This window comes from Trifolium pratense, linkage group LG5 (assembly GCF_020283565.1).
Source record: "Trifolium pratense cultivar HEN17-A07 linkage group LG5, ARS_RC_1.1, whole genome shotgun sequence".
In the NCBI taxonomy this organism is placed as follows: Eukaryota; Viridiplantae; Streptophyta; class Magnoliopsida; order Fabales; family Fabaceae; genus Trifolium; species Trifolium pratense.
In genome coordinates, this window is record NC_060063.1 from 27,741,997 (window position 1) to 27,765,228 (window position 23,232).

Genomic DNA, 23,232 nt, shown 5'->3' on the forward strand with positions numbered 1-23,232 from the left:
CTTTAGGCAACAGTTAATACGCGTTGCCTCCATTATTTACAGTTTATAATTGTTGCCTATAGATTAAGCAAAGGGAACAATTTTCAAATGTCTCCATTATGTATTGGCAATGCTTTTTAATGTAGCGACAATAATTTCGAAAAGATTTTAACCAAATTTAATATTCAAAGTATATATTTCAAATAAAAGTGAGCAAATATATGAACTCCTTCATTCAAATGTTTGTAGTATTACATAATTGCATAACAGAGTACCTCCTTTCTATTGGTACTAAAAGGGAGCAACATGTACTGTGACTATACAAATTAAGACAATATTTTCTAAAAACCATAATAAAACTAAAATTGGACACTTTTGGTGTAAATAGTAAATTTCCTTTCATCGCCTCCAATCTTGAATTGGTTGCAAAATCATATGAAGAAGCACCTATAACATGCCTTCTGTTACTTTTCAATGATCTTTATCAATTCCAACATTTCTTTGATCGTAATCCCTTTTCATCGTATTGCTCCAATGCAAAACCTGCTACACCAAATTAATCAATAGTTGAACAAAAACAGAACTACAATGTCACTATAACTTTGCTAACAACACACCCTCTATACACTAGAATGCATATTGCCATTACAAAATTAGAGTATCACTGTTATCTCTAATGTAAATGTACCAAATTACATCTAGCCATTTCATTGAAAATTCAATTTCCTATTTGAACTATTTATTAGGAATATGAGAATAAGTGATGGTTCCTTTTATATACTCAACAAACCTGCTCCTAGACTACAACAACTCTTAAATAAAAACAACAATATACCTAGACATCCTCTAAAAGGTAAAGGGCTGCAAAACCAAACACAGTGGTGTCTACATTGCTAAATAATGAAAAATAATAAAAGAACAAGAAAACCAAATCAATTAATTAACAAACTATATCAAGAAATCTACCCATGTTTCATATATGTAATAGAAGAAATTATATCACCTGTGAAATGAGAAGTTGGGTCCAATTTAGAGTAATCTTTGATTCTTCTTCCTTTGTAGGCAACTCACTCAAATAGCAAGTCTATGAATCACAAAAAATAGTTTTACTATTACTAATTTAATTACACTTCAAATTATGCTCAAAAAAGATACTAAAAAGGCTGTAAAGCCTTCTTAATTTGTCGGGAAATGCCTAACCAGTTAGTAATTGAGCTGCATTATTCACCAACACCAAAGTAGTTTGTTTTAAGGCATGTTTCAGTTAATTCCTCCTTCTCACTTAGTTGTGATGCATTATTCACCTACACCAAATGTTAACATTTCATACAATTGATTATCAATTGGTTTCTTTTGGAAGGAAAAAAGCAACGAGATATAAGAAGTAATTTGACATTTCAATATCAATTTCATATTCAATATTATCCTCATTATTGTGAAGAATGCAACAACTACCTATATTGTACATATCAAAAACTTCACATCTCAATTCCATTTATGAAAACAAGTCCCCCCGTCATTGGTTTATATCTCTCAGTGCATTACCAATATGTATAGCATACACAACATCATTGCATCATCATTTTTCATGAGTTTTTAGTCAAGGTGAATTGGTTCATTCGTACTCCAATCATGAGTTTTCACTCAACGTGAATTGGATCATTCATAAAACCACTATCCTCTACATACTAAGTATTAACTAGTAATTAGTATTTAGTAATCACTATATTTCACAAAAAACCAGCAAACCCAAACCCAAAACCAAAATCTAGAAAGTATAAACAATTATCATAAACCTATACACACCAAAAACCAACAAATTGTGCCATTCAAATACGGCCAAATCTTGTTAGGTTTGAAGGTTAACAAAATATGAAAAACATGCAAATAATAATCAGACAAATTAACATCAAGCTTCTAACTGAGCCAAGAACAGAGAAATTTAGTTTAGGATGAAAGAGGATGTTAGGTTTTTGGCACAATTTAGGGAAAACCCAATCTAAGTTGGAGTCGATAAAGAGACTCACTGATATAAGAAGTTGATGTTGGTCAACACTGTGGAAAATACCTGCATAATAATGAGTTAATAAATTAGAGTGCTTCTTCCTGACATAAGAAAATAACAAAAAACCCAGAAAAAACAAGCTAGAAGAAAATAAGAACAAACAAACCCAAAATAACTTACTAGAAAAAATCCTTCAACAAATCCAGATCTGCATTCTGCTAATTCCTTCTCAGTGTTCGTGCTTAAGCTAAAGCATACAGATCAATCATGAAACCCTTATCGTAGAAACCAACTCCGCTAGCTAATCTATGAAATTATGACGCCACTGAGACAGGGTCTCCAGATTGAAGCCATTGATTTTGGTCATAAAAAAAATACGAGAAAGAGGAATAGATCAGAAACTCTAGGAAAATAGGGATTGAATGGTGTAAGAGAATAGATTAGAAACCCTAAAAATCTAGGGATTGAGCGGTGAGAGATAATTTATAAAGCTACAGATTGAAGTGGATTTTCAATTTTGTGGTGTTTGAAGAGATTTTTTTTCGAAAATTGCAGACGGAGGAGAAGGAAGCCACACTGTGGGGGTTTAACTCTCAAACTTGTTTTTGTGTGTGATGGGTTTCTCTACGCCTGTGTTTGGATGGGATTAGTCTTTTTTTTTTGTTGATGTAGATTAGTCTTTTAATTGAATTTGAACAAGTGTGGTAAAAATAATTTTATAATAAAGTTAAATATTTTTTTAATGTTGAATATTAAAAGCAATTGTTAATAAATGTTGCCTTTTGTAAGAAATAATGTAACGCCTTAAAACTGTCCCCACAAATATCTATAGGCACAGTTGTTGACTATTGCCAAAGAAATATCATAGTATCAGTCCGAAAATGTTCCCTTTTCTATTACAGGGAACAATTATCTAGTGCTGCCTAAAATGAATTGGCAACAGTCATAACATGTTAGCTAAGCCACTTTTAGGTAACAGTTTATACAAGTTGCATAAAAAAGTGTTGCTAAAGACAACAAATGTTGTAGTGGACATTAACAGTGTCTGTGCTATACTTAATAATTATACTGTATGAGTTTAACACAGACACGCATATATATATATATATATATATATATATATATATATATATATATATATATATATATATATATATATATATATATATGAGCTATAATTAAATAAAATTAGTTGTGTTCGAGAAGTGTCATAGGAATGTTCGAGGTATGCCAAAGAGGTCTGACAGGTGTCGTTTAATCGTCGGTCGGACACGCATAAATGCCTTAACCTAGGAGTATACATGCTATACTTCTTTGAATCTACAAATTCACTCTTCTCATGTCAAGAACTTTGTCAAAAGACACCAATTCAAGGGAAAAAATTCCTGAGGTAAACTTTTCAATGTAGCCCACAATTTTTGTATTGAGAGGTTACATCCACTGCATCAGTACCCTTGTCCATAAGATCAATCTTCGTCAAAACTCTAAAAGTAAGTCTTCTTACAATTGCAAAGGACAAATCCTATTCCTATACAGAGGCATTAACATTTATCATTTGAAAACAAAAAAAACATTTATCATTTGAAAACAAAAAAAACATTTATCATTTGAAAAAGTTAAACTAGAATTGAAAGGAGCCGCGCGAACGCAGGCCCCCACTGCAACAAATTATGATGTAGGCTGTTCTACTTGAGAACACCTTAGGCAAGCGCCCCTCCTAAGTGCAATGGAAGTCACCAACCTAGGCCATGGACCTTCTTGATCATCCATAGACCCCATCCAGGTAAGTATGTTGTAACTTCCCACTCCCTCTTTATTTATAATACCCCAAACACTTTCACATACATGTTTCCACCGATGTGGGACTAATAAGCTATTATAATCAACTTGGTTAACTAAAAGTCACACATTATTTTATGATTTATCTCTATTGTCCAATGAATCTCTTCACATAAAATTGGATTCTACAAAGAAGTTTATTCCTTCCTGCATACTGTTTTTGATCATCTAATCTATTTATGTTTTGTTTTCAAACATTTTGAAGTCCTTCTTTTCTTTATGTTCACTGAAGTCACCAGCTCTCAAGCAAGACTTGACTACAAAGATTTGCCGTCATTGCCTCTATTCAGAATACACAAAAACCAACATGTAGTTGGTATGAGGGATAAGAGATTCAAGTATGTTTGTGGTACCCAGTTTAAGTGTTTGTGTACTTATACATTGAAATTGGTTGGAAACTGAAGCTATGGTGTTAAGATGATGGACGAGTAAAGCACTCCAAGTGGTTCATTTTTTTAGTAAAGCAAAGCAACCTTTCGCGCGAGGTGCTCACATTTTTTGTCGTCTAGGTGGAAGCTGGCGGCATGGCTTGCTTAACCGTATATATGGAATAGCGACTCGCCCCGGATCTCCGAATAGCGACAACTCGCGGTAACCATACCAAGACCTGAAATTTGAATACTTAGTTGGAAATTAATTTAAAATTAGAATCCTTAGTTGAATATTAATTTAAAATTAATTTTTTTTAAAAAGTGTTGTGGCAAGTGAGTTAAAGTCACACATTGCTTAGAAAAGTGAAGATTGAATATTTTATAAGTGAGAGGACCCATAAACCTATCACCTTAAGGTTTTGGGTTAAAGTGTGGTGTCCAACTTACTTGTGAATTTGTTCTTGAACTCAATGTGGATGATCTCCCGGTTGTCCCCTCGTCAAGACCCAACAGGACTCGCCCCGGATCTCCGATTAGCGACAACTCGCGGTAATCATACCAAGACCTAAAATTTGAATACTTAGTTGAAAATTAATTTAAAATTAGAATCCTTAGTTGAAAATTAATTTAAAATTAATTTTTAAAAAAAGTCTAGCGACGAATCTCACGCTTTAAGTACAAAGCTGTGGAGAATTGTATATTTAAAATGTTATAAAGAATCAACAAAGTTATTATCTTGATTAAATGGTATAAAGAATGAATCTGTTTTGGACATTTTCCTTGTCATTTTGTCACCGAGCACAACACACGGATGCTCATGATGGTTCATTTCAAACTATAGCATTTTTTTTCTTCCTTATGGTTCATTATGTAGCTACTTATGGGTACGATTAGTTTATGATTTCAAATGAATTTATGTTGTTTGTTACTTTGGATGTACGCGTGTGTTGGTGTAGACTATGTACTCCCTTCATTTTATTATACTGTCCAGTTAGAATGATAACACCAAATTAAAAAAAGTTGATTTTTGCTAAACTCTAGATTAGGTCTTTTAAATGAATTTAATTCAATGTTGCTTGACTCCATGTAGTATTTGAGTACTATTTTGATTAATTACGAAGTTAGTTTCATTCAATTATTCTATATCAACAAAGTATCCAATTTCTGCTCTAAGGATTAACATTTTTTATATGAAAAAGTTAAACTAAAATAAGAAGAGACCGCGCGAACGTAGACCCCCACTACAACAAATTATGATGTAGGCTGTTCTACTTGAGAACACCTTAAGCAAGCGCCCCTCCTAAGTGCAATGGAGGTCACCAACCTAGGCCACGGACCTTCTTGAACATCCATTGACCCCATCCAGGTAAGTATGTTACAACTCCCTACTCACTCTTTATTTATAATACCCCAAACACTTTCTCATACATGTTTCCACCGATGTGGGACTAACATAATAAACTTGGATCTACAAAGAAGCTTATTCTTCATCTTCTATAGTCTTTCCTGCATACTGTTTTTGCTGATCTAATCTATTTTTTGTTTTGCTGATTTAATGTATTTTTTTGTTTTGTTTTCAAACATTAATTTCTTGACTAAATGTTATAAAGAATCAATATGTTTTGGACATTTTCCTTGTCATTTTGTCACCAAGCAAACAAAGGCCCCACCTACACGCATGTTCACCTAACCTAACTCTACCGAAATTCCGACATCACCTATTGCTTCAAATTGCTCATGATGTATACAATGCCATTTTTTTTTCTTCTGATTCATTATTACTACTTAAGGATACCATTTGTATTTGTCTATGCAACTTTTTTGTTGTATTTGTTACTTTATATCTACAAACCAAAAAAGATAGTGTTACATGTTACATCTCATTGGTCCAATGATGCGCAAAAAGCATTGGAAGACATAAATAGCATTGGAAGACCTTAAAGTTCCCCTGCACTAAATTTTTGAAAAAAGTGATACATCTCATTTGACACTTTTTATCCTATAAAAGGGCATTTGAGTTGAGTTGGATAGTAGAGTCTCACATTAATAGCAATTGTTGTTGAAGCCGTGAACACATAAATTTTTACATGTGAGTCAAGTTTACTTTTCTTTTTTTTTTTTCATTTGCATTTAAGGAAGAATTTGGTTAGATCTCGATTCTATTAATAAAATATTTAAATTTACATATATATATAGACAAAAAGCATTTGCTTAATAAAAAAATCATGTGTTTAGCTTGTAAGATTGACTTTTAGTATTTCTTAGCTTATGTGTTAATGTCTAAATTGAGTTTTGCAAGGTAAAAAGTTAACATTTCAAATTATCATCATCATCATGATTCTTGCATATGTATTGGATATTTGCTCAACATTCACATGTTCAAAGTTATTATTAATTACACATTTAATTATACATAAGCAGGGTAATAGGTATAGACTATAGACTAAAATTTCTGTTGTTATGGTGGATTATTGCAGGTTCAAGAAGTCAAGAAATTTTTGAATTGGAATAAGCTTTTTTGTTAACAATGGGTTGCAATACCTCAAAAGTAGCAGAAAATGCTATGGATGTATCCTCTAAAGTTGGTAAAGATAAGCTTAATTCTTGTTCTGAGGATTTTTCTATCCTTGCTTCTGAAACATCATGTAAGTGAAGAAAGATATTTTATTTGTTTTTTGTGTGTGAAAATTTAATTTGATATGATAATTTGTAAAGTTAAACCTAGATGGATAATTTGCATTAAGGTATGTTTGGATTGACTTATTTGAACTTATCTACTCACATATGTGAGATTGTTTAGAAGAGCTGATAAAAGCAGCTTGTGACATGTTCATTAGCTGTTTTTAGCTTATACTCATAAACTCTCGAGGATAGCTTATGAAAACGGTTTATAGCGTATATATGAATTCAATTTGACTTTATTTTATCTTGTTATAGAAATAGCTCACACATGAATACTTATATGATAAGCACTTCTGGTATAAGTGCTTGATTAAGTTGTTTATCAAATGAGGGTTTCATATAAGCACTTGTGTGTTTTCATTTGAAACTTTTTTCTTGTACCTGCAGTTACTATAGGAGAGGTTGAAATCTTGAAGGAGTTGTATAAAAAATTAAGCACTTCTATTGTGAAAAATGGACTTATTCAAAAGGTAATTTTAAGTTTTAGCAGAATCAATATCTTTGTACTTGTTAGATCCATTTCTTGCAGATAATTTTAAACAATTGATTTATGTATATACAGGAAGAATTTCACTTTGCTCTTTTTAGAAATCGAAACAAGCGAAATCTCTTTTTGGATAGGGTATGTTGCTCTGTCTTAATTATTTGTTCTTAACATGAACTATGCAAATATGGCATTCTATATACCCAAAAAACTTATGCCAAATGCCTTTCAGGAGGTGTTTGGAAAAGCTTATTTGGGCTTATCTCATGAAAATAAGCATGTAAATAGCTTTTCATCCATATTCAAGATTTACCATGAAAACAATAATGTAAATAGCTTTTCAAGTATAATTGTTCGATATTTTTTGAATGACGACATTCTTCTGACTCCATGTATGCAGATGTTTGATCTTTTTGACGTAAATCACAGTGGCCATATCGAGTTTGGTGAATTTATCCGATCTTTGAGCATCTTTCATCCAAAAGCTCCTCAAGCAGAAAAAATAATATGTAAGAAATATAAGTCATTGCACATAAGCAATGTTTAATTAAATTTCAAGATGATATGGTTAAGTAAATGATTACTCATTGTGTAAAATTCCTTTTTTTGCAGATTCATTTAAACTTTATGACTTGAGGCGTACCGGTTACATTGAGCGCGAAGAGGTAAATACTCCTACGATCTTTCAAAGAATATATTGTATAATTCTTTTGACAATATGGCTAAAACAAATTAATCTCTTAGATTTATGCTTCTTGATTTAACATTGTTCATATGGAAATTAACAGTTGAAGGAGATGGTGTTGGCAATTTTGGTTGAATCTGATCTAGTTCTCTCTGATGATGTGGTTGAAACAATTGTGGACAAGGTAAAAATATCAGAATTTGAAATCATAACTTTATAATTTTTCTATGGAAAATTTCACATATATATTTTGTGGGGTGTTAACAGACATTTCTAGAAGCAGACTCAAAAGGTGATGACAGAATTGACTTAGAAGAATGGAATGAATATGTTAGAAAGAATCCATCATTACTAAAGAACATGACTCTACCTTATTTAATGTAAGTTTTAAATTTTATAACATGAGACACATTCATTCCTTGCATTATGATGTTAAATCTTTACCATACATATGAAATCTAATATTAATATAATTAAATGTTCATTTAGGTATATGATTAGATTATTTTTCTTTTAACATTGGCTAGTCGATAATGAATTTATTACCTCTGGTTCATAATATAAGATAAAGTTTACTTTTTATATACATTGAGTAACTAATGTAGTTGATCTATAATATAGGTCAGATACTGCCTAAAAAGTAAATTTTCTCTTATATTAACAACCAGATCGAGGGAGTATTTACTATGGACTTCATTGATGGCTATATGATAAACAACAATGAACTCAAGCATGTCCTTATATAATTTTGTTAGCACTTTGTTGTTTCTAAATCACTTCTTGATTTCTCTTTTCAGGGACATAACTCTAGCATTTCCCAGTTTTATAATGAATGCAGAAACTGAAGAATCGTGCTCATAGGCCATAGCTTGAGTATATATAACAACAATAAGATTTCACCTCTGAAAGACGCCTACACCTAATGGTTTAAGCCGTTGTTTCCATTTTTTCGTTGACCCCAATCCAATACGAAAACGAGTAATGAGTCCCTTTATGTTGTGGGCAGCAGAGATTATATTCTTATTTTTCTCTTTGCTTAGTGTTTAATGCATATAGAAGACATGAGTTTTGATCCATGGTAGACCAAATTTTAATTAATAATCATGTCCATTTATTAAATGGTTATTAAAAATTGGTTCAAGAAAGTGAAAATGAACATTATCATCTGTAATACGTCTAACATGTTCTTTTTTGCTCAAGACCCTACCACGGTCCGTTGTGGTATGACACAATCATGGCATGTCCAGGATTATAAATATATTTTTCAAAATCCATTCTCTTATGCTTTTTTTTTTTACTCAATCATTCTTTTATGATTTTATTGATCAAAATTTATGACAAATCTCTCTTCATTGTTTTTTTTTTGACAAAAGGGTGCTTATAGCATTTCATTAATTAAAATGTGTTCAATACAACTTGGAGCATGAACCAAGATCTGGAAACTAGCTGATAATGTGGCCGCCTTAGCTAGACAATGGGCAACCTCATTTGCTTGTCTCCGCACAAACTCAACACTAGAGTTTCTATAATAATTATTAAAAACAAGATTACAATGATCCATAATAACACCAAATTCAGAGGAATCTTTAACTGAAGAATGGAAGCTATCAACCACTCTCTTTGAATCCAACTCAAAGTCAACAGGACCTAGCTGGAGCTCATGTACCCACTTTAGCGCTGACAGAAGACCGAGTGCTTCACCAATGTGTACCTCGCATTTTGGTGTGAACCATTCCGTTTTAGCTAAAACGAAAGCACCATGTTCGTCTCTGATACAAATCCCAATGCCAACTCTGTCAGAGCTCGGCGGGAAGGAAGCATCTATGTTGCATTTCACTCGGCCGATCGTCGGTCTACGCCAAGATCTTACCGCAGAGTCCTGAACAGTCGGGCCTGGCTTGGAAGTGACAATACGGACTGCTTTCCAATCCTGCAACATATTAATAGCACGGGAAAAAACAAAATGTTGAGCATCAATTACATTATTCCAAATCTGATTATTACGTTGCTTCCAAATACTCCACAAAACACAAGCAAATACTGCTGAATCATCTTTCGACAGCTGCTGCAGAATTTGAAAGATAATGGTCGGAGCATCATTATTATTAGCTAAAGCATTTGAGACAACTTGAGAAAAACCAGCCAAATTCCACACATTCATTGTTCTTTCTCAATCAAATTAAAAATATAATTAATGTGGTAAGAAAAAAAAATTATGAATTAGTTTACGAATTTGTCCTTCATTAATAATATGTGAAAGATGAATTAAAAAAATAATAATAAAAAAAATAACGTTAAATATTTCATTACTATTATAAAATGACTTGTATTTTGATTTACTTTTTTTCTTAAATCAACTTATATAATTTAATGCGGAGAAAGTACATACTAATAGTCTAAGGTATCGTTTGACCTGACTTTTTTTCCTCTTATTTAGAGCTTATGCAAACAACTTATGCAATTTTTATATATTATTATAAGTTTGTCAAGGTAGTTTATGATAAAATAGCTTATAAAATTACAATTTTCACTAGTGTGAACTTATAAAATAACATAAAACTTAATTTATATTGCATAATCTCAAAAAAAATTAGGCCAAACGGACCCTAATACGATTAATATAAAAGTGAAAAATAGATAGGTCTAGTTATGCCAGATTAATGATATGAAACAGTTTATGAAGATCTATAAAATGAACGTTACATGTTTGAAACATTAATTAGTGGACATGGTTGATGCTAGTGGATTGAGTAACGGTAAAACAGCATTATAATATTATTATTAAGGGTTGGTGTGGGATGATGATCAGAGATAAGGACGGGATAGCGCACTCTGATTAATTTTTATTGTAAAGGTTTATCGACATAACATCCAGCAAATTCTTTATCAAGATGCGATCGGGAGGACTAAAATTACTTGATTTCAGAACTGACTCCGAATCAAATTAAATTAGTGGTGAAAGTCAAAACTCATTATTAAGATTCAACCTCACTTCTTTATCAAGAGTTCAAATATGAGTAATTAGGTTGAACTTATACTTAACAATATTAATATTTTCAAATCAAGTTATACTTTTCAGAAACCAAGACATTATCTTTAAATGGTTTATGAGTTTCATCATATAATGAATTTATTCGAAAAAATTCGAATTTAATTTTTAAGTGAAATAATTTTTTGTCAGACTTTAATTATCTCGTGAAAGAATTTTAAATTACTAGGGCCTCTTTCCCTAAACCGAAATTTTAATTAATTTTTTTACTGAGATATCATCGCCTTGACATAAGAGAGTGGTACTCGCCTATATAGGAGAGTCCATCTCGATTGGTGGGCCATATTAGAATTTATTTTTCATTTATATGGACTAAGCTATAACGAACGAACTTGGATTCCATGCAGTTGAATTTTCGGTGCAGTTGTGCAGTCAACACATTTATAGCCATCTGATAAAGATCGGAAAATTATGATTTAAAAATGGTATTTATTGACTGCATTTGTTTAAATCGTCCGATCGTAATCGGACAGCTATAAAACAACTGGATGAAAAAAAGACTGCACCAGATCCAATTCCATAACGAACATGACCGAAGTCCAAAATGTGTTGGACAGTTCAATAAAATAGTAAAAATAGATAAAGATAAATAATAGTAAAAATTATAAACTATTATACAAAAGAAAAAACTCAGTTGATGGATATATTATGCAGGAGAAAAAAAGAAGTAAACTACAAAAAATATTTGAATATTCTCGCCCTAAATCAGTCATTCAGTCAACTAAATATTTTCTTTGAAGTAGCGTCAATTAAAAATTTAAAAAGTAAAATGTATTTGGTCCAAACACATCATATGAATCTAAACAATTTCTTATATTTTTTTTTGTTTGGTTTACAATATTGGCAATGAGAATCAAACCTAAGACCTCGTACATACTACAAAAATTTCTCACCATTAGATCAAACATAATGACTTAAAAAAAAAATTCTTATACTCCCTCCGATCCTATATATAAGAAAAAGTTGACTTTTTAGATTCATTGTGGAATTGATGTATCTAGACAATAATATAGTCTAAATACATTCATTCTACAATGAATCTAAAAAGTGAAATGTTTCTTATATATAGGACCGAAGAAAGTATTAAATACAAGGGGGAGTATATACGAGTACAAATTTCTTTTTTACGGATACAAAATTAATTAATACATGCTCTCTCCTGTCCTAAATATAAGATAACTTTTTAGATACATTGGAAATTCAATGTATTTAGACTATAATATAAACCAAATACATTAAATTCTCAATAAATCTAAAAACTATATCTTGTATTTAGGATAAGTATATTGCATTAGATATGTTCAATTGATGTTATCTAAAATAAATCTAAAATCCATTTATAGCAAAAAAATAAAATAAATCTAAAATCCGATTAAATCCATTTATTTATTTTGACACAGATTAAATCCATTTATAAATTTTCACAAAAAGAATTATAACTTCAATGCTGAGATCGATGGCTATGTAAGTGATTGAAAATATTCCTCATTCTCTTAAATTTTTACCCTAAATTTCTCATGATAAAGATAGAATAAATATTATTACTTCTATGTAAGGATTAAAGGTGCATTTGAAGGAACTTATTTGAACTTATTTTATGACAAAAGTGCTTGTATAAGTGACTTGTGATAGCTTAAGAAATTAGTTTATGGGACATCTTTACGCTTTTCAGCTTATTTCAATATAAATTCTCCATGATATCAAAAAGATATTCATAAAATACGCTATTTGATACATAATTTTCAAAAAATGAGATCACGTGGAACAAATAGTCAAAGTCACCATATATGAATCATATTCTATAATCAAAACTTATTTTAACATTTCCCATGAGCAATATTGTCTACAAGTATAATTAGGTATACCTCCAACTCTTATTGAAAATAATAAAATAAAGGATACATCAAAAATAAAAAACAAAGTGACATTTGACGATAAAATTGCAACTCATATAAAGAAAACTAAAATCTTATATGATTACACTAATAAAATAAAAAAATGATACATCCTTTCAAACTTATAAAATATTATAAGAGATCTATTACATTAAAATATAAACAAACTACGATATAAATTAATAAAAAATCTAATATTTTTAAACAACTTTTTTTTTACTCATATACTAATATTAAATATAATCATATTTTAAAATAATATATATATTATTTAACTATATGTGATTATAGTTATCACAATTATTATTTTTTATTTATAAAAATATTTTAATTATATATTTTAATCAAACCCGTGCGTTGCACGGGTTTACCCCTAGTAATCTTTTATATTATAAGCTTGTATACATAAGCAAACTCTAAACCCTAATTTGTTTTCCCTGTTTTCCCTCCATTTTATCTTGCAATTTTTATTAAAAAATAATACAATTTTGTCTTGACTAAGATTCAAACACGCAACCCTTCAGTACAAGGCAATATTTCCAACCACTATGGCAAGTATACCAATTGTGATTAAAATTATGTGCAATAATTGATAAGCACCATCAATTTTAAAAGTATATCATATCAAAATTATTGTTGACTATATTATTTATCACGAAATATTTTTATGTCTTTCCTGATCAATGATTTTTTTTCTATCGGATCATAAATTTAGAGAATAATTATCATGTGAGATTTGGAAAGTTATTATCACGTGTAATTTGGAAAGTTATTATCAAACTCAATTCTGCTAAATCAATTTTTTTTGCAATACAACCAAACACAACCATAGTCATGTCACTAATCACATTCATTATTTTGATTTTAACATTGCAGACTTAATATTAACCGATGATCAATTGATACAATATGCACTAGCAGACCAATTGTGATTTAAATTATGTCGACAAAGTGTTAAGCTCCATCAACTTTCATAGGAAAGATTTCATACGATAATTAAGCAACATCAATTTTCGTTGCACAATTTAAACAATTAAAAATCGATAATCTCTTATCTCTTATATTATAAGCTTGCTAACATAAGCTAACCCTAAACCAAAATTTTCCCCCTCTCATTTTCTCTTTCTTTTTATTGCAACTTTATATTCAAAAAATACAGATTTGTCTACGATGGGAATCGAACCTGCATCCCTTACTTACAATAAAATCTTTCAACCGCTAAAACATGCAATTCAATTATGAAAGAATTTAGGAATCCTAATATGTTAACCCTGTTTTCAATAAATTTGAATGGCGGAATTAATCACAATTTTTATTTATTTATGGATGTCTACTTAAGTTTATGTTCTTGATTGTGTCTTTAATTTTTTTTAACCTTTAATTATCATCAATATTTTAACCTATAGTTATCAGCAATTTTTTTTTAATAAGTAATCAAAACGATGTGGTTCCAAAATTATTTAAAAAATATATAAAATATAAAATAAGCACATAAACAAATATAGAATAATTAGTTCATGAAATTCTCTATACTACTCTTATTGAAAATGCTCTTAGAATTTTTGTATTTTATTTTTTATTATTACATATTACACCTAATTAGACCCATGCACCGCATGGGTTAAAGTTCTAGTAATAATAATAAGGGGTTTTCTAACTTAGACCCTAGTTAGGTCTAAGTTAGCAAGGTGCACCTTTTCAATTGGACCAAAATACCCATTCTTTATAATTAATTAACCAAAATACCCATTAATAGACGCGGATCCAGTGTCGCGCGCGTACTGAAGGACCATGGTTACAGACCGTTGATTTCCATCAGACAGCCAAGATCTGATATCATCAAGACTGTCTGATCAATCCGACAGCCCAGATCATCCTGATCCATCAGATTCCAGCGCGTGCGCCACACTGGATTACACCCTGGAGAGAGAAAAATTTGCTTTTTAAAAGTAGGACACGTGTCACATAATGGTTGGCTGGACGTGATTTTTGTTCATTTAATACTTTGAACTCAATTATTTCGTTGTAAATTAATTTTTTATTTTTTTATATTTATACCAAAATTCATAATTTTTTTTTCTACAAATAGAGACTTGGTTCGTTTGATTTGGACACCGAAAAAAAAATGCAATTTTTCACTACCTTAATCTCATTTTTTGTCTACTAAATACGTTACTTGTGTGTTGTAATTTAACACGCACCACTCAACCAACTCACTGAAACCATTATACCAGGAAAATAGTAGATAATATTCTGGAACTTTTGGTATATTTTATGAAATTTTTGGAGACCTGAAACTATTTTTAGTTAATTAAATGAGATAAAACGGTAATTAAAAACTAATGTTTGCTTCTGAAATCATTTTACTGGTAGAATGGTTGCACATAGTTGTATTCTGAAACCATTTTACTGGTAGAATGGTTTCAATGAGTAATTTATTAATTGTGTTTGCTTCTGAAACCATTTATCTGGTACAATGGTTTCAGAGAGTTGTAATCTGAAACCATTTTGCTGGTAGAATGGTTTCAGTAAATTGATTATTAGTTATTTGCTTCTGAAACCATTTAGCTTGTAGAATGGTTGCACATAGTTGTACTCTGAAACTATTTTACTGGTAGAATGGTTTCAGTGAGTAATTTATTAATTGTGTTTGCTTCTGAAACCATTTTGCTGGTAGAATGGTTTCAGTAAGTTGATTCTTAGTTATTTGCTTCTGAAACCATTTAGCTGGTAGAATGGTTTCAGAGATTTGTACTCTGAAACCATTTTCCTGGTAGAATGGTTTCAGTGAGTTGATGTAAGGTAGTGAAAAATGAGATTAAGGTAGTGAAAAATTGGATTTTTTTTTCTGTGTCCAAATCAAACGAACCAAGTCTCTATTTGTAAAGAAAAAAAAATTATGAATTTTGGTATAAAAATAAAAAATAAAAAATTAATTTACAACGAAATAATTGAGTTCAAAGTATTAAATGGAAAAAAATCACGCTCAGCCAATCAGACAGCGACACGTGTCCTGCTTTTAAAAAGTAGATTCTTCTCTCTCCAGGGTGTAATCCAGTGTGGTGCACGCGCTGGAATCTGATGGATTCGGATGATCTGGGCTGTCTGATTGATCAGACAGTCTTGATGAGATCAGAGCTTGGCTGTCTGATGGAAATCAACGGCCTGTAACCATGGACCTGCGGTACGCGCGCGACACTGGATCCGCGTCCATTGATGGTAATTTGGTTAATTAATTAAAAAGAATGGGTATTTTGGTCCAACTGAAAAGGTGCACCTTGCTAACTTAGACCCAACTGGGTCTAAGTTAGCAGCCCCCTAATAATAATGTTTCAAGTTTCAATTTCAACCCTAGTCCACAGTTTGGTGAAAATTGGTGTCTAAGGAAACGGCACCGTTTAGGTTAGGTTTTTTTTTTATTTTTATTTTTTTTTATCAAAAATAAATAATTAAACCACCACACACAGTAAAACATAAACACAACTCACTTCAAGCAGAGCCACACTTCCTTGCCGCACCCTCATCGGCCTCCGCCGACGCATTCCCGCCGGCGTACAGCTCCTTCATCATCCATCCTCCATCACAGTTTTAACCTATTCTTGCACTCTTCACTTTAATTTCACCGATTTTGTTAGTTCAGTTGTTCAAAAAAATGATACGTAGAACCCAACGTTTGAAGAAAGAGTATTTGTATAGAAAAAGCTTAGAAGGAAAAGAGCGGGTGAATTATGAGAATAAACGCAAAATCAGAGAAGCTCTTCAAGGTTTTCATCATTCAGTTTCGTTTATCCTTTTCAATTTTATTTTTATTTTTCTTAATTTTTGTTTAATTTTGTTTTTTTAATTTTTGCAGAAGGAAAGCCTATACCTACTGAGCTTAGAAACGTGGAAGCGCAACTTCGTCGCGAAATTGATCTGGAAGATGAAAACACAGCTGGTATTGTGTTTTTTAGGTTTTTGATTTTTTCAAATTTTGAGTGAATTTTGTGAATATTGTTTGGTTGCTGAGTGAATGTTAGTAAAAAAAATCATTTTTTTCATCAAAATGAGAATCTATTTTCAATAGCTTTTATCAAAATCCATTTTTTTATCACTCATCATCCCTCACCATCTTAAAAAAATAGATTTTTATGATGGTAAACAAACCGAAAATCTTTAAAATATGATTTTTTTCAAAAAAAATCATTTTTTTAAAAATCTCAAACAAACAGGCCCTTTATCTTTTTGCATTATTGTTAGAGATTAATTTCTATAGTAGATATATATTGGTAGAGATGTTTTACGAAGTAACCTAAAAAAGTGGTGTCAGGAAGTGATTTGATCGGATGCATGTGTATGGAATTTTTACACTATCGGTGTATACAAATTAAATTCTTATTGTTAATGTTACGAGTCTATGAACATAACCTTGAGCTTTTAAGTAATTAATATTTTTTAAACCAAGTGGTTGGGAGCTGACAGGGGTTGGGTCTAGCGGAAGGGGCTAGACTCCCATAACATGGTGTACTAAGATTTGAATCTTGGTTGGGAGTGGTATACACATATTTAGTGTCCGACACACCACACCTCGAATAGGGTTACCTCTATAGTGAAGGAGACATTTGTGAAACCCAAAATATAAACCAAGTGGTTGGGCTCAAGTGGTTAAGGTTGAATTGATCAGGAGTACTTGGAGTTTAATCCATAGCTAGACCAATTTTCTCCATGAGTTGTAGTGGTAAGAGTATGACCTTGTAACTTCGAGAGATGCAATTCAAATCCCCTCGTAAGACATGTGTAAAAATGGCCGTTATGTTATGGCTACTTTAATAAATAATAATTTTTAAAAAAGAAAAAATATATAATTTTTTTTCAAACTCTCTCTTGTTTGATTTCTTCGTGAATACTTATAAGCTTATAGAGATTTTATCGAAAGTAAAGAATCATCATAATTTTTTAATCAAGTTTTATTCAAAGTAGAAGCTAATCCAATCTGAGTTGATGACTTTGCAGCTTCTGGAAGGAACATCATAGTTTATAGTTTTCTTTAATTAAAAATATAGATTATATGCTGAATACATCATAGATAAGTTATCTAAGTTCTCACAAATGTTTCACAATGAGCTAACTCATGAAAGGTTGAAAGCCTTGTAATTGGGAGCTATATGCTGCTTAATAGTGTATTGGTATCGAACAAAATGTCTTCATTGAATTTTATCAGTGGAAAGCTGAGAAAAGAGTCACTTTTATCAATTTTTGAAATAGTAGTTATTTACTTTGGATCTAAACTAGATTTGGAATGCCAGAAGACTTTTGAGCCTTTGAAAATTTGGTTTTAATTACACCTTTCTCTTTGATAAACCTCTTAATTGTGCCGTTCAATATGGGGTTTGTTGTGTTTTGTGAATTTGTGGGTTTTGATACTTTGTGATGTGTTGAATTCAGTCCCAAGAACACACATTGATGATGAGTATGCATTTGCTGCCGAGAAAGATCCTAAAATTCTGCTGACCACATCCAGGAATCCAACCGCTCCTCTTCAACGGTTTGTAAAGGTTTGCTTGTTTTCATTATATTGCTGATGGTTTCAAATATGTAGTAAACATACCTTGTTTGGTTTGTTTGGTGCTATATTGAACTCACTGTATATCATTATCATCATTTCTTTGTGTAGGAGTTGAGTATTGTCTTTCCCAATGCTCAAAGAATGAATCGTGGTAATCAGGTTTGAACCTTTACCATTTTATCCTTTGTTATCATTTTCTGTGTTTGTAACATGAAAAATTGATTATTTGGTCGTTTGTTCATATATAGTTCTCAGAGGAAAAAAATATTTTTGCAATTAGTGACATAATATCATAATATTTAATATTATAAATTGTGGGAAAATAGGATATCATCATAAAACTGAAAGCAATCTAGCTAACTTCTCTTGACGCAACCACAAGCAGAGCACCAAAGCGATGCCCATAAAGACAAATACTAAATTATAGCATTTGCATATGGTCTGCAAAAATGCTTAAAATATATATACTGTGATGTACTGAAGAGCTGGATAAATCCTAGTGTCTGAAATCCTTTGTCACATTGTGTGAAAACACTCTATGGCGAAGTTAATTAGGCTGTGAAGTTAATATACTGATATGGTTTCATTTTTAATATTAGATATGCTTGGGATAATCCATTGTGATACACACCTTACTCCTCTTGCTTCTGGTTAAAGAATTTGATACATATATATATCATTGGTGATTCGCTGCCAACATTTTACACATTACATTTATAGCACCCATACCACTATGTTCCATTATTCTAACTCCTACATAATCTATTGTTCAACATGAAAATCATATTTCTATATAATTTTTTTTTTAAACTTCTTTGAACATGAAATTTAAATTTTTTAATTGTAAATCCAGGTATGTATCATTGATAATTTGTCTCCTAATGTGACTCTAACTTAAGTAATTTGTTTTACTAATAATCTTGAATAGTATGACTGTATTTGTCCAATATGGTTGAAATCTAATCTTTGCCTGTCCAACATTTACATTTGTTGGCTTAAGCATGATAATATACTTGAATATAATAATTTATTAATGCTAGACACCTTTAAGTAATCAATTATAATTGTACTGATACTTGATGGTCTTTTCTTGAAAAATAATACCAAATGATCTTTCATTTCAGGTTGTTTCAGAGATTATAGAATCCTGCCGGTCACATGACTTTACAGATGTTATCTTGGTTCATGAACATCGTGGTGTGCCAGATGGTTTAATAGTTTCTCATTTACCATATGGTCCTACTGCATATTTTGGATTACTCAATGTGGTAAGTGTTAGTCTTAGTGTTGAATATATAGATTTTAGGAGACTACATGCTAATCTGTTGTTTCTTGAAGGTTACAAGGCATGAAATTCAAGACAAAGAAGCCGTTAAAACCATGCCTGAGGCTTATCCGCATATTATTCTTGATAATTTCAATACTAAGGTATTCATAATTCAATATCAGCTTTATTATCTTTGTATATACTAATTTTCCAAATTGGATCCTCTCCATCTCTCTCCTTCCTCTCTATCTCTCTGTTAATTTCACTCTCTCTCTTACTTTGTTTATTAATTTTTAATGAGAGAGATTGAAATTAAGAGAGAGATAGAGAGGAAGGAGAGGGATGTAGAGAAAATGGGAAGGAGAGGATCCAAGTCCCTAATTTTCACTGGATTTGGATCCTCCCCAATTTTCCCTTATGTTTTCTCTCCTTTTGTTTAATCAATGGTTGATATATGAAAGAAGAGAAAGAATCAACCATTGGATTAAACAAAAGGAGAGAAAACATGAGGGAAAATTGGAAAGGATCCAAATCCATTTTCACTAGTAGTACTAATGGTCTGTTGTTTTCACAACCCCTTATTCACCCGACACTCTGACAATTTTGTCTTTCAGTTTCATTGGTTCATTTCTTATTCAAATACGGGAAAATTGTGGTTAAAAATCATTTTTGAGGTATTCATGGGGTATTCAATTTGGAAAAGAAAAGGTGCTCCATCACTGGAACATTGGTGAACGTTGGTCAATAAAGTTAAACCTCTCAATATATTGTATATGATTTTGTGGGAAGGAAGTTTAGGAGTCTACCATGCATATGTTTACATTGAAAACGTTGATACTTGTTTGTGATTGCAATATGCTATCAGAATCTTTTCGCGATGATTTCTCTTTTCTTTTTTATTTCCCTACCATCTTTAAGAAATGCTTCTGAAAACTCAATCTTAACAAAACCTAATCACCATCAATAACATTTAAAATATTTTTGACATAAATAATTACCTTCTATAACAAAGTAACACTACTTTTGTGCTTATGCTGACGGCTCATATGCTTTCTTTTCGACTGTAAACAGTCAGGTTAATCTACTGCATACGTCAGAATATTTTTAACAAAAAATAATTACCATCTATAAAAATAGTAACACTACTTTTATGCCAAGTGCTGACTGCTCATATAATTTCTTTTGGACTGTAAACAGTTAGGTGAAAGGACTGCCACCATTCTCAAATATCTATTTCCAGTGCCAAAACCGGACACAAAACGAATCATCACATTTGCTAACAAGTCTGACTATATCTCATTCAGGTTGGTTGCATTTATGCAGTTTTGTGCATTTGGCCTTCTTTACAATTGCTTATTCGAGTTCTGTTATCTTTTTCTTATTAGGGGTTTGTTTCCTTCTCATTTGAAATATTGTTTCTGCTGCATACAGGCATCATATACATGAAAAGCAAGGGGGTCCTAAATCTGTAACATTGAAGGAAATTGGTCCACGGTTTGAATTGCGACTATATCAGGTTTGTGTTGCAATTATGTTCACTATTGATTTTGTTTATTTTTTTTAATGTTTTTTTTTGTTAGTAATTTTATGATGGAGGATTGAAGCAAATAACTACATACATACTAATAAAATTTAAAAAGCCTCTACAATTTCTGTTACTTGAAGATATTGCTGTAACTGGGATTTGAAGGTTTTTCTTAAACATTGTAGTTTGGTGGGCGTGAATTGCATGGATTATCTGATACGTTTCCACTTTCTACTCCGTTTTTCTTATTATTACCATAATTCAATATTTTCTTATAAACAATTTTGTATTCAATTATGTAGTTACTTTTCATTTGATTATCTTGATGTTTTTACCACCTCTAATTCAATGAGTGATCATGAATGCTATTGCTTGTCAGAGTCTAATCCAATAAGAGATATCCACTTTAAATTGTGAAGTAGCAGATTTTTTTGGTTACCATGCTATGTAAGGCAAACAAACTGCTGACCATCCAATATTTATCGACGTCTGATAAAATTCTCTTGAATGACTTTATTTCTTGCATCTTAACTAGGAACACTAATTGAAACCCAAGGGTTCATCCCTTTCGAAAAACTCTCTATAAGCATGTAGATGTTTATGGAAAAGCTGTACGAGAGAATTTGTGAAAAAATTGAGACTTGTTAGCATATAGACGTTTATGGAGAAACTCAAATCAATTATTACAAAAGTTCGTTTCGTTTTTTTTTTTTCTTAAGTGTTTATTTCGGAATTTTATTGAAGTTGGCTTAGGTTACTTCCTATTTTTGCACATACTAGTTTACATTAAACCCCAATCTTATTCCTAATATTGGATACAAAAAATTTGTCCTCATGTTTCTGGAAACTTTTGCAGATAAAATTGGGAACAGTGGATCAAGCTGAAGCTCAAACAGAATGGGTCATCAGACCTTACATGAACACTACCAGGAAGAGAAAGTTTCTCAGTAATTGATGCAGGCATAATAACAGCAAATGTTAGAGCGGTGTTAGTGAAGGTGCGGGTATTAAACATTCTCTTCGGGATAGCATTTCACTGTGAGTCTGTGACCGTAAAAGAAACGCTGAAATTTTGGAATCAACACTTTAGCACAACAAAATTACTAGAAAATGGAAATTGAAATGTTCTTGCTGTTTAATTGTTGATGAATTTTGTTTTTTGAGAATTTAATTTTTATATATGATGTCATTTGCTGACAATTTGGAGACTAAACTTAGTAAGGGTTTGTGTATTTTAACTTTTTATGATTATTATAGTTTAAGTTTTTGATAAAGCTATGAACAAGCTCTATTAGACTTGTCTTGTTTTTATTCCGTTTTAAAACTTCGTATTGAAAAAATGGATTTCATTTACTGTCAAGTTATGCATCAACAATATGTGAATAAAAAATCAAGTAAAATAGTAAAATGTTTTTTTGTAATAGAAAGCAAGAGTAGAAACATGAAAAAACAATTATACAAGAAAATGATGGGAATAGGTTCCCAGTCAGAGTCTGCTTAAAAGATTGATCAATCATTGATAAATATTTGATGACTAAAATTTAATGTGTTAGTTCTTTTTGTCAAGGAAGATGGGTCCAGAATTATTGAAGTTGGTTATTAGTTGTTTGTTCATATCATATACATGATCATTTTGATGTCATAAAACAATAAAATGTTGACTTAGTAATCATGAAAACTTATTTGCATGATTCTGCTATATTGACATCCAAATCCAATGTTTGCTGCTATATGGACATCAGGATCTATTTCCATAATTGTTCCCTCTATTTTATGAATATCTTTTTGATATCATGGAGAATTTATATTGAAATAAGCTGAAAAGCGTAAAGATGTCCCATAAACTAATTTCTTAAGCTATCACAAGTCACTTATACAAGCACTTTTGTCATAAAATAAGTTCAAA

The 23,232-nt window shown here is 31.1% G+C and overlaps 3 protein-coding genes, 1 long non-coding RNA gene and 2 other non-coding genes across 9 annotated transcripts; 2 read left to right on the forward strand and 4 right to left on the reverse strand.

Annotated features, from left to right (window-relative positions):
* Positions 1 to 189: 189 nt before the first annotated feature.
* Positions 190 to 2,995, reverse strand: LOC123885845. The gene is made up of 5 exons (XR_006801268.1): positions 2,165 to 2,995; positions 2,007 to 2,047; positions 1,180 to 1,283; positions 983 to 1,063; positions 190 to 522 (listed from the first exon to the last, which is right to left on the reverse strand). It is a non-coding gene; the product is annotated as an uncharacterized LOC123885845 (long non-coding RNA).
* Positions 2,996 to 3,614: 619 nt separating this feature from the next.
* LOC123887733 lies at positions 3,615 to 3,775 on the reverse strand. The gene has a single exon (XR_006801736.1). It is a non-coding gene; the product is annotated as a U1 spliceosomal RNA (small nuclear RNA).
* A 1,632-nt stretch (positions 3,776 to 5,407) lies between these two features.
* On the reverse strand, positions 5,408 to 5,568 carry LOC123887735. Its single transcript, XR_006801738.1, has one exon. It is a non-coding gene; the product is annotated as a U1 spliceosomal RNA (small nuclear RNA).
* Positions 5,569 to 6,176: 608 nt separating this feature from the next.
* On the forward strand, positions 6,177 to 9,315 carry LOC123884619 (calcineurin B-like protein 4). Of its 3 annotated transcripts, none has more exons than XM_045933755.1 (9): positions 6,177 to 6,283; positions 6,672 to 6,839; positions 7,264 to 7,346; positions 7,439 to 7,498; positions 7,761 to 7,869; positions 7,973 to 8,025; positions 8,149 to 8,229; positions 8,313 to 8,425; positions 8,843 to 9,315. In XM_045933755.1, the coding sequence occupies exons 2-9, from the start codon at positions 6,722 to 6,724 to the stop codon at positions 8,904 to 8,906; spliced, it is 681 nt and encodes a 226-aa protein (XP_045789711.1). In that variant the 5' UTR covers positions 6,177 to 6,283; positions 6,672 to 6,721; the 3' UTR covers positions 8,907 to 9,315. The 3 variants fall into 3 exon arrangements, with proteins under 3 accessions (XP_045789711.1, XP_045789712.1, XP_045789713.1); XM_045933756.1 differs by lacking the exon at positions 6,177 to 6,283 and adding an exon at positions 6,394 to 6,493; XM_045933757.1 differs by lacking the exon at positions 6,177 to 6,283 and adding an exon at positions 6,503 to 6,578.
* Positions 9,316 to 9,423: 108 nt separating this feature from the next.
* LOC123886379 lies at positions 9,424 to 10,206 on the reverse strand. The gene has a single exon (XM_045935701.1). The coding sequence runs from the start codon at positions 10,204 to 10,206 to the stop codon at positions 9,424 to 9,426; it is 783 nt and encodes a 260-aa protein (XP_045791657.1).
* Positions 10,207 to 16,454: 6,248 nt separating this feature from the next.
* Positions 16,455 to 23,222, forward strand: LOC123884868 (U3 small nucleolar ribonucleoprotein protein IMP4-like). Of its 2 annotated transcripts, XR_006800974.1 has the most exons (10): positions 16,455 to 16,753; positions 16,843 to 16,926; positions 18,414 to 18,523; positions 18,643 to 18,693; positions 19,659 to 19,802; positions 19,873 to 19,962; positions 20,999 to 21,105; positions 21,233 to 21,317; positions 22,183 to 22,339; positions 23,033 to 23,222. XR_006800974.1 is itself a non-coding variant. In XM_045934105.1 (9 exons), exons 1-9 carry the CDS (start codon positions 16,642 to 16,644, stop codon positions 22,279 to 22,281), a joined length of 882 nt encoding a protein of 293 aa, XP_045790061.1. In that variant the 5' UTR covers positions 16,455 to 16,641; the 3' UTR covers positions 22,282 to 22,631. The 2 variants fall into 2 exon arrangements, 1 of the variants encoding a protein (XP_045790061.1); XM_045934105.1 differs by lacking the exon at positions 23,033 to 23,222 and having other exon boundaries at positions 22,183 to 22,631.
* The last annotated feature ends 10 nt before the right edge of the window (positions 23,223 to 23,232 follow it).